The sequence below is a fragment of the Mycetomoellerius zeteki genome, unplaced genomic scaffold (genome assembly GCF_001594055.1).
Source record: "Mycetomoellerius zeteki isolate Tzet28-1 unplaced genomic scaffold, Tzet1.0 scaffold785, whole genome shotgun sequence".
NCBI lineage: Eukaryota > Metazoa > Arthropoda > Insecta > Hymenoptera > Formicidae > Mycetomoellerius > Mycetomoellerius zeteki.
In genome coordinates, this window is record NW_017257814.1 from 107,880 (window position 1) to 118,739 (window position 10,860).

The 10,860-nt window shown below is 36.2% G+C and overlaps 2 protein-coding genes across 3 annotated transcripts in view; one reads left to right on the forward strand and one right to left on the reverse strand.

Annotated features, from left to right (window-relative positions):
- The first annotated feature begins 3,417 nt into the window (after positions 1-3,417).
- Patsas (palmitoyltransferase Patsas) lies at positions 3,418-7,362 on the forward strand. Its single transcript, XM_018458827.1, has 9 exons — positions 3,418-3,506; positions 3,938-4,179; positions 4,288-4,402; positions 4,884-5,009; positions 5,088-5,533; positions 5,675-5,924; positions 6,008-6,180; positions 6,276-6,441; positions 6,522-7,362. Exons 2-9 carry the CDS (start codon positions 4,010-4,012, stop codon positions 6,723-6,725), a joined length of 1,650 nt encoding a protein of 549 aa, XP_018314329.1. The 5' UTR covers positions 3,418-3,506; positions 3,938-4,009; the 3' UTR covers positions 6,726-7,362.
- A 3-nt stretch (positions 7,363-7,365) lies between these two features.
- Positions 7,366-10,860, reverse strand: part of Ced-12 (engulfment and cell motility Ced-12) — a 5,968-nt gene continuing 2,473 nt past the window's right edge. Inside the window, exons 3-8 of one of the 2 annotated variants that reach the window (XM_018458823.1) lie at positions 9,447-9,875; positions 8,695-9,111; positions 8,164-8,601; positions 7,774-8,080; positions 7,530-7,698; positions 7,366-7,386 (exon numbers count right to left, since the gene is read on the reverse strand). In XM_018458823.1, the coding sequence (XP_018314325.1) occupies positions 7,535-7,698; positions 7,774-8,080; positions 8,164-8,601; positions 8,695-9,111; positions 9,447-9,875 (1,755 nt within the window). In that variant the 3' untranslated portion in view covers positions 7,366-7,386; positions 7,530-7,534. Of the gene's footprint in view, positions 7,387-7,430; positions 7,699-7,773; positions 8,081-8,163; positions 8,602-8,694; positions 9,112-9,446; positions 9,876-10,860 lie in introns of those variants that run through there. The other variant, XM_018458822.1, reaches the window with a different exon arrangement.

Consider the following 10,860-nt stretch of genomic DNA (forward strand, 5'->3'; position numbering starts at 1 on the left):
CGAATCCGGAGCGACCCGTCGCGTGATACACACGCGTAACATCGTATATACGAATCCAAGACAGCGTTCTCGATCGATTAGCGTACGCATGTTATCTATTATATATAATTAATTGTTCTGTCATGTGTAAATAGTTCATTTTTTAGTGTCACAATAAAGATTTTTATTAACTTTCACTGCGCCTGTGCTCATTATAATCAACCGCCCGCGTAACTGCATCTCACCTCTCCTGCTCGAACCTCTTTTAAGCCCCGCGCCGAGAGGCTCCGACGAGCTACGTCCGCGCTTAGAAAATTAGGTTGTTACAAAGTCAATGCACGAACTAGAATATACTGTTACAGATACATGGATATAATTACCATTGTTCAGGAAAATAACTTTATCGGTGTCTGTAAAATTATAAATAATTACGATTATAAATAAGTACCATTTGTGTACGGTTGCCGCCCTATGCAAAATGATGAGCATTTAAGTCACCTCCAATTAAAAATTTATCACCTTTCCTCATTACAGATTCCAAAAAGGATTACCACTCAACAGGAGGATATTATTTTTTGAGGGGGCTCTGTAGCAAGCTATAATGGAAATATTACCTTTGGAGGAAGAAATGGATATAGAGCCAACTTTAAGAGCTTTAGGGTTAAAATCCAAGTGAATGGTGTCAAAAATCAAGTTTTTCTTGACTAAGAAAGCTATTCCGCCTCCATTATTAAACAATCAAAACGAACAATTTCAAAGCCATTAATATGGAAATCAGGATGTTCGGGTTTTAAAAATGTTTCAATTAATATAATGACATCCCATTGAGTGGCAAATCTTTCCAATTCGTGTATCTTTCTCCTAACGCCTCTACAATTTCATTGAAGGAGCACTATTATTTACTGCGCTTCAACGTGGCGACATTTTTAAGCAACTTGATTTCAAGTTTCACATATAATACAATATTAAATTCGTGATTTTTTTATTATATGAATGTTGTATAAATAAGTACGCATACTTTTAACGCTATAATATCTTATATGTATATTGCCGAAAAATTACAATTGTTTTTTCTCTGCAGTTATCATTTTTATTGATAATCAAGCTCGGATGATAACATTAAAATCATAGTTTTAAATAAAAATCGAGTATTAAGTTTTGAATATATATACATGTCTACAAAATTAATAAATCATGAAATTAATACTGTATTATCAGTTTCTTACTCTTAATCTTAAACTTAAATTTTGATAATTACTTTCATAAGAGTCGACCGCGTCAACCCTGGGCAAATTTTCAGCGGTATAAAAAGGGCCCCAAGGGCTCGGAGGTAACCGAAGAACGCTGACATTATCGACAATTGATATAAATTTGCCATTATTAACATAAATATTTGACTAATACATTATTAAATTCATGATATTTTATTACATAAATGCTCTATAAATAAATATGCATATTTGTAAAGCTATAATATCCTATATATTGCTGAAAAATTACAATTTTTTTCTCTGCAGTTATTATCTCTGTTGATAATCGAACTTTGACGATAACACTGAAATCACAATTTTAAAGAAAAATCGAATATTATTGAGTTTTAAATGCATGTACACCGATAAACACGTCTACTAAACTAATAAATCATAAAATGAGTACAATATTATCAGTTTTTTTACTCTTAATCACTTCAATATTAACAAGGATGCGACTCCCATAAGGATGTCGATCTTTAATAATATCTCGTCAGTGTTATACCTAGTGAGAAATGACAATAGAATCGATGTCGAATCGATGTGTATACTTCCATTTGTGTATACTTCCAGGATATAGAAATAAAAAAATTTATTTTAAAACGGAGCGTCATTGAGCTACCCAGTGAGAAATGACAATAGAATCGATGTCGAATCGATGTCGATTCGACGTCGAAATCATCGAATCGACGTCAAATCGACGTCGATTCGACGTCGATTCCATTGTCATTTCTCACTGGGTAGCTCAATGACGCTCCGTTTTAAAATAAATTTTTTTATTTCTATATCCTGGAAGTATACACAAAGCGTATTTGAATGTTCCGTGTACTCTTTGCGTAGTGTTGTGGAACGTTTGGGAAACATTAATGAAAAAAAAAATTTTAATGTGTAGGAAATGTGACAGATGTGTTTCGGGCACACTTTACAGAGCGTTTGGGGAGAGTTCGGAGAGCGTGTATGAATATTCAAAACCATTAAGAGTCAATGAAAAGTCGATGAAGTTTAAGAAACGTTAAAATTCTTTGTTCACACTTCTTTGATGCTTCGACAAGCTTTACATTTTCATCAAAGCATTGAAAGGCATCCTCGGCACACACGCGCGCGCGCGCGCGTGCGCCGCTATTATATTTTATATTACATTTGAAAAATTTTTTCATCGCATCGATATGATAAACACAATTTATTTAATACATTATAAAAGTAATTATAATATAGATAAATTTATAATTTTTTTATAATGAAATATAAATATATACAAAATATAATAATAAAAAGAACAATATAAGATTATATCAAGTTTGAAAATGATTTATGATACGTAAGTATATACAAAAGTGAATCATTTAAGTTTCTCTGAATCATTTAAGTTTCAGAATTTCAATTAAGTAATTTAAGAATCAAAAATTTATTAAGTAGTAAATTAATCGATCTAAAGGTCCGCTTGTGCCAGATCAAGAAACTTGAAATTCTTAAATTTTGTTTCTATATGTAAATGTAATACAATTACTGCAGTCAACAAATGGAAGTAAATTAATTAAGACTTAGGAATGAATCCGAAGCTGATGTCGAATCGTAATCAAAGTCAAAGTGAAAAGACTACATAAAATGTAAAATATTGAGAATAAATGAAATCAACTTTGTATCATCAGAGACTATATAAGTAATATTGTACATACGGCTGTAGAAATTTAATGAGACCTTTATAAAATAAAAACGTTGGAATTATATAATTCTTCATCAAACTTGTTTTAATTAATTGTTTCTATCGTTGTTAGTTTATTATCAAGCTTTCTTGGTCACCAACAAGTTAAGATATCCTTGACAAGTCAAGACTTGTCCCAATTTCTCGCACGTTACTCGCACGCAGGCGTCGCCGTCTGCGATTATTGATTCGAATGCGCAAAACAGTACGGAGTACCTACGTCGAGATATTTTCAGAAATTTCAGCGGACGTCGTTGGTCGTGTGAGAAAAGTGCTCAACATCGATTATATTCTCGTTAATTTTCAGTCAGTTTCCGCGTTGATTCTCGTCCTAGGACTTAGACTCAAGACTCAGGAGGAGCGTCTTCGCGACGAACTGGGCGTTTCAGTAGCCGTTTCAGGTCTGGAGGAAAAGCTGCGCTGTCAGGTGAGGCCCGGAAGACATGGTTGGGCCCAATGTTTCCTTGTGACTAACCGTCCCGGAGGGTGCAGGAACGATCACCACGCAAAGCACATCCTTCAGAACGCCTTCCGAACACGAGCGTACAAATACAGAACTCGCGACGCTGTGCAAGGTAAAAGAAAGAGGACGAATTGAAAGCGAAATTGATATATCAAAGACATCAAAGAATAAACACGAATAATTAATGAAAAACTATTTTATGTATGTACTATATTCTCAGCTTACGATAATATATATCGCATGCTCACGATTTGATATTATAATTCTAATTTTATAGTTATTCTAATCTTCAGCTAGCTGACACTGTAATTAAAAGTGACATCGATGTTATATTATGTTTATATTATATTTTATTATATTTCGCATTCAATAAGATAATTAATGTAATTTGATGTTACGTAACAGATGTTGCAACTCGTTGTTGAGTGTGAAATTGATGTTACGTTACTCGTTGGTATCAACTGCTGGGCAGTAGTACTTGGAATTAGTTCTTTCTTTCTGCATCATAGTTGACATATCGACATATCCTGTTTATCTTATTAGGTGTATCCTGTTAGCCCTGTGGCAGGGCCTGGCGCGGCACGATCCGTATGGGAACTAAGTCCAGATCCCGACATGGTCGGGCATCTACCGAACAATCCGATATCTGGTCATCAGAATCAAAGTTCCGGCAAGGACACGCGACAGAGGAATCGTCCTGATGACAATATCTATGCGGACGAAGCTACCACTGGCCAAAGCCCCACCGATGAGACTAAACAGATCTTTGAATTGCTCAGAGCCGGGTGAGATCTTGGAAAGAGAATAGAATTTGCATTGAATCGAAATCAACGTTTTGCTCGCGAGCGAAGAGTGTGTGCAGGAAGAATGCAAAGGGTTTGTTCGCATTGCAGTGAAATCGAGGCAGTCGAGGAGCTGGTCGAGAAAAACGGGCTGAATGTACTTAGCGCGAGGGACGAATGGGGATATACACCTGCCCATTGGGCTGCTTTGGACGGCAATGTTGAAGTTAGTTTCCAACATCAGATTGTATTACAATCTGATTGTATTACAATCTGATCAGATTGTATTAAAAAAAACTGCCATTTCTTAAAATGATTATTAATATAAAAATAGCGATAATAAGATTGAAAGACCGCTAATGTTAAACATAATGCTTTAAATTAAGAAGCGTCATAACGGTCAGAACGTTAAGATGTTGAACTATTCTAAATTCATTTAAATGAATTAATTTCAGAAATTATAATTGCGTGCCGATATGGTTGTCGGACTTTCAACGCAATCAAATCTGAAAATATTAATAATCCCCCCAAATTTCCCAACTTAAAAACTGTAATAAACTTATTGCGAAAAATAATGCCTCGGCCGAGAGTCGAACCCGGATCTCTTGCATTCCGTGCGAGCGTCCTAAGCCTTTAGACCACCGAGACATAAAAATAGCGCTTCTTGCGCTAGAAGACGTGTAAACAATTCTTGTTTCTTTAAACAGGTAATGAGATATTTGATAGAACGGAGCGGACCTGTCGATCTACCATGCCTCGGCACCCAAGGACCCAGGCCGATACATTGGGCTTGTCGGAAAGGTCATAGTGCGATAGTACAATTATTATTAAAGGTATAAAGGTTGAAGGTATTGTCAAGAATTTCTTCTAAATATCTTGATAATTCGCCGTGCATTTTTTTTCCTTTACAGGCGGGAGTTGCAGTCAATGCGGCCGACTTTAAAGGCTTGACGCCTCTGATGACCGCCTGCATGTTTGGCAAATTCGCGACGGCCGCCTTCTTGCTAGGATCCGGCGCGCAGGGACATTTGACTGACATAAATGGTGACACCGCGTTACATTGGGCTGCATACAAAGGACACGCCGAGCTCATTAAGCTGTTGATGTACAGCGGAGTGGATCTGCAAAAACCTGATTATTTTGGTTCGACACCGCTCCATTTGGCTTGCCTATCCGGCAACGTCAGCTGCGTCCGGATTCTCTGTGAAAAGAGTAAAATCGAGCTTGAACCGCGCGACAAAAACGGCAAGACGCCGCTGCAGTTGGCTAAGAGTCATCGTCACTCAGAGATCGTGCGTATTCTCCATGCGGAACAGAAGCGCCGTGCCAGATGGATACCGCCCATTAATGAGCTATGGTACACACACGACACACACACACACACACACACGCGCGCGCGCGCGCGCGCGCGCGCTCACGTTTTTTTCATGTAAAGAAATGACATTTTTCTCTATGTGTGAAAATATGTGAAAAATCCGCGCGTACGTTTTCTTTCAAGGGCGCTACTATTTGGCGGAGCGGGCAACAGCAAGGGACCATTGTTGTTGTTCATGATATCCGTCCTGCTATGGGGATACCCGATGTACCTGTTGAAGTGCATTCCGTTAACGTGGAATCTTTTGCGAGGCAGTCATTATTGTTTCATTTACTGGAACATTCTCATGTGGATCTCGTGGATCGTCGCTAACAGAAGAGACCCCGGTTATGTGCCACAAAACAGCGACACCTACTACAGGGCGATAAAACAGGTATTATACGAACAATATCTGTAAAACAATAATTGTAACAAATTGTATTGTGATATCCTTGTTATGTTGTTGTTTTTCCGTAGATTCCGTACTTTGACAAGTGGAAGAAACGGAATGTCTTACTATCGCGATTATGTCACAGCTGCAGGTGTTTCAGACCCCTCCGGGCTAAACACTGCAGAATTTGCAATAGATGTGTTACATATTTCGATCATCACTGTCCATTTATATACAACTGCGTTGGCCTACGCAACAGGTACGACCGATACAAATTATACATTATTGTGTATGTATGTACATGGATGCTTCATTAATTAAATTCTTTTATCATTCTCTTCTGTTTGTTTTCAGAATGTGGTTCTTCCTATTCGTTATGTGCGTGGCGATAAATTGCTCTTTCACGTTATATTTCGCGTGTTATTGCATCGCAATTGAGGGAATACAGCTCTTGTATGTTCTCGGTGTACTGGAGGCTCTCGTCTTTTGCGGACTCGGTTGGATTCTAACGTGTACCTCGGTAGACATACGACATATTTACCATTATTCCTACATTTCTCTTTTGATGTAATTTTCTATCATTATTTCTCTTTACAATAGGTCTTACATGCATGTATGAATTTGACTACCAACGAAATGTTCAATTATAAGAGGTATTCGTATTTGAGGGACAAGAAAGGCAAATACCTGAATCCTTTCAGTCGAGGACCCGTGCTTAATTTCATTGAATTTTTCCTTTGTCCGCCGGATCATCAAACCAACGATCTTCAGCATTATCATATTCTTTCGGAGGATGTCATGTAAGATTCACGGGACATGTAAACCTTCGAACATTATATATTTCATACTCTCTCTCGCACAGAAAAGCGTCAAGCATGATCTATGTATACAATGGTAGGTGTACATTATTTTTTCAAGTTACATGTACATTTGCACATAAAGATTATCATCATTTATGAAAGATTGTCAAATATCTCTATCTCTATACCTTACATCGCGCAACATTTGGCTGCCAGGACACAAACTTGCAAAGATGTAGTCAAGAATTTTCTATAAGTTAATGTTTCAATAAATACTTTGTAAAATTCAGTTTCACAATTTATTAAATATATTCGTCATTGTTTATTAAATGTATTGTACTACTTTACTCGCACATAGAGATATCAATATAAAATATTAATAGCACAATAAAGAGATAAAAAATTCTTACTCTATAAAATATATTACGACTGGTTACGTTATCAGATATGCTTTACAAGTTGATTAAATTTTTATAAAAAGATCATCAGTGTAATTACGGTGATGTCTGACTTTTATCTGTATGCGATTCTCGTCTTTAAATAAATAATTTCTTATAAAATACATATAAAAACTGCATACATAGAATTTTTACAAGTGTTTCTTTGTGGTAAAACATACAGCTATTTTTTTATATCATTAAAATGCGCCATAATAAATTACGATTCTAGAGAGAAAAATGTCAATCTATATTGTAACAATATATGCAAAAGATCAGAAAAAGTGTAAAAATCGATATTATGGAGAAAGATCAATGGCCTGTAAAAAATTAATGTAAACTATATCTATAGTATTAAATGAGCACGACACAATTTTTATTTTAACTCGTAGCAAAAATCATAATTTGGCGGTGGTTCGGGAATCGCGGGTGGATCTTGCGGAATATCGATCCCTTCAGCATCTAAAAGTCTTAATTTGATGTCCATGGATAATAAAGTTTCCAAATCATTTTCAGCTTCTTTGCTAGTCATTCTATTTCCTAAAGGAAAGAAAAAAAAACAAGTAAAATACTTGCGCGTATTACTTATAAATGTAAATGGAATTCTCGGCGTACCGAGTAAAGCACTAATGCCGTCAGTCCAATAATCGAAAACCTGTTCATCAGGAGCAACGAAATCGAGACTAGACACTTCAACAGAGTCCAAGGCTAAGGAAAACGCCAACTGATGAGTAGTTTTCCGCCTTTGCAAGTCTTTCATATGCGGACAATCCCTGCCGGTTAATAATCCTCGAATCTCGACTACTGCTAGTTTCGTAGGAAGTTCGTCGATCGTTGGCACCGATTTCTCGTCGCAATCTCCATAATGGAAAACTTTGTGATTTGGCGATAAGCGGACGTACCAAAATTTATCTTTAATTCGCTAAAAATATTGAGATTCTCATTAGTTTTACAATTAGCTATATATATATATCATATTCGAAAGAGAGAGAAAGATATATATACTTGTCCTCTGGCACTGTATTTCATGAATCTGGTACCCTGCACCAAAAATCCTAATCGCTGCTGTTGAATTAGCTCCAAGATTTCAGGAGTAATCTGTTCTCGAAGTTCAACAATTGGCCTTGCATGGCTTTCCCATTCCTCCCTATTTGTCCTTTCCTGTTGCCAAAGGTTAGTGATTGTCGAATAGGGCAACTGTTGTAACTTATTTTTAAACTTATCCAGTCCTGTAGGCTTGCACTGAAGCGCTCTAGTAATCTGCTCGCGTACAACAGAGAAGACTTTGACAAAATCTTCCGTAGTTGCTCTCATTTCCTTCCATGTTTTATTCAACAATACAATACAAACACAGTAAAATTCTTCAAATGGATGATCATGTGTAAAGAACATTGGATGATAAGACTGACCCTGTTCGCTGGGTGCTTCGCCAATGCGTAATATCTAATTAAAATAATATTCGTCCAATTTAAATATGTGTTTATCATATGTGTTATTAGACACATAATTTGAGTTTTTGAAATTGATGTATCTCACCTCGCAAAGCAGTTTAACAAGTTCTACACTCGTTCTACCAAAGGGACATTCATGCTCGTCTGCTCTGCACGAGTTTTCGAGAACAACCTTCGTATAAGCTTCAGTATGATTACGCGCAAAGTACACCATACAGTCCAACGCAAGCATCCCCGGTGGAGTTTCGGTAAAATCAAGAGCAGGATTGATATCGTACTTAAAGCCCAATTTCTTGTAATCTTTGGCGAAAAGTCCCTGTTTGCGAGCAGCTACATCCCCACTATTCGCACCTTCTGTATCAAAAGCGATCCTTCGAAGTTCCTTAATTTTATCATGTGCGTCTTGATCCTGTGGATCCATCTTCGTCATCATTCGTTGTTCCAAAAGACTTAGCATTAGCGTCTGCAGTACATAGAGTTGATGCGCCATTTCCGCTCCGACCTATTATAAAAGTAGGATATTTTTAGAAGAAGAGATAAGAACATGTTCATTGGTTAGAAATAACTCCACAGATACATCAATAAAAACGTTTGTTTTGGCTTAATATTTGATATATAGAACAAGTATATATTTGTTTCAGTGACGTAAATAAAGTCAGTTTCAAAATAGTAATTGTTTGTTTCGACAATCAAAAATTATGTATATTTATTAACCATCTTAGTCGAAACTAGTAAGGTTGTTTCAATTCTATTAAATTAATTATTCTTTAATTATAAAGAAGATATCAGAAGAAAGTACGCATAAATTTTACTGTAGCATATTACATGTATTTATACCTGTCCAGTAGATTGTATGACATTTGTCAAGAACACATTCCTGACTTGTTTAGATTGTAATGTAGCAGAAACAGCTCGCCTCTTGTGTAGATCAGCCTTGAGAAACAGCGCATTTATTAAAGCTATCGCATTTTGTTGAATTTGTGGATTCATGCATTGCAAATGCATTACAAGATTGGGAAAAGTGACTTCTTTTTCCACTTGTCCATATTTGCCTGTTGAATTGAGAACAATATTTTCTAAAATGCTCAGAGAAGCTTCCACTATACTAGTGTCCTGTGTTACTGATTGGTTATTCACGTAGCTCGCCACTTTATTGATAAAGGGCGTTTCCAATATGTCCCATGATACAATTCCATGATCCATCAATTCCACAAACGATTGAAGGGAATATGCAAGGGTATTTCCTTTATACTTTCCACCTTCCACCTGATACAAAGTAATTATGTAACAAGTGTAAATGATCAAGAAAAGTCATATATATATACACTACGCGCATAAATTAAAACATCACCTCTCACACCTTCGAAAAATGGGTAAACTTCAAAGAAGCGTAACTTTTACAAAAATGGTCCAAATGAGCTTTTAAAAAAAGCATTTTATAGCTTGAAATCTCTACTTTCCAAATCTGTATAATAAAATAACGATTCGGCTGATTTTTACGGAACTACATGATTGTAAAGGAAGATCCGTAAAATCTCAAAATTTTTTGTAAACTTTGCACAGTTTCATGCCGTGAATGAGAAGTCGGGCACAAATACAATTCACAGCTTTCGAAAGCGTGATCCTTTACCTTCAATTTACTTTTTTTTTCACCTCTGTACGATTTTTTTTTACCGAGTTATTCAACATTGAAGTAAAAATGGTCCCTTTGACTTTGACTGCTCATAAAAGACGAACGGAGTGACGTACAGCATTTTTTAAAAAAGCAAAAAAAAGTTCAAAGTTTTCTCTTTAAGATGCTTTCATCAATTTTTAGACACAGATAAGCCTTTTATGTAAAAACTTAAGTGAAAGGTAAAGTTGAAAACTGAGACAATTACCTGTTTCTATTCAACTCAATCTATTCTGATCAAAAAGAGAGAGAAACCCTATGATATTAACGTAATTTTACACTTTAGGGTCTATTGATTTCAACGAGACTCATACAAACAGTTGCGACATTTTAAAACTAATGTCCTTCATGTTCGAAGTTACGATTTTGAGCAAAACGACATTTGTTGATTTGAATTTAATCTTATATCGCAGCATATGCGATCACACTGCTGGCATTAGCGTTATCCGAAGCGTACCACGTGGAGGTTGCACAGTCGGATTTACGCTTCTTGTGTTTGTGTGCGTGTGCGTGTAAATGAAAAAATTAAATTTTAACTTGAGGTATTGCTGCCTCTATTATAAATTACGTCTCTTAAAC

Excerpts from the sequence above, each read along its gene's own strand:
- Patsas (XM_018458827.1), top strand. The coding sequence starts at position 4,010 with ATGGTCGGGCATCTACCGAACAATCCGATATCTGGTCATCAGAATCAA. Across the intron at positions 4,403-4,883 it reads CTTTGGACGGCAATGTTGAA|GTAATGAGATATTTGATAGA; the intron begins GTTAGTTTCCAA and ends TTCTTTAAACAG. Across the intron at positions 6,181-6,275 it reads TGCGTTGGCCTACGCAACAG|AATGTGGTTCTTCCTATTCG; the intron begins GTACGACCGATA and ends GTTTGTTTTCAG.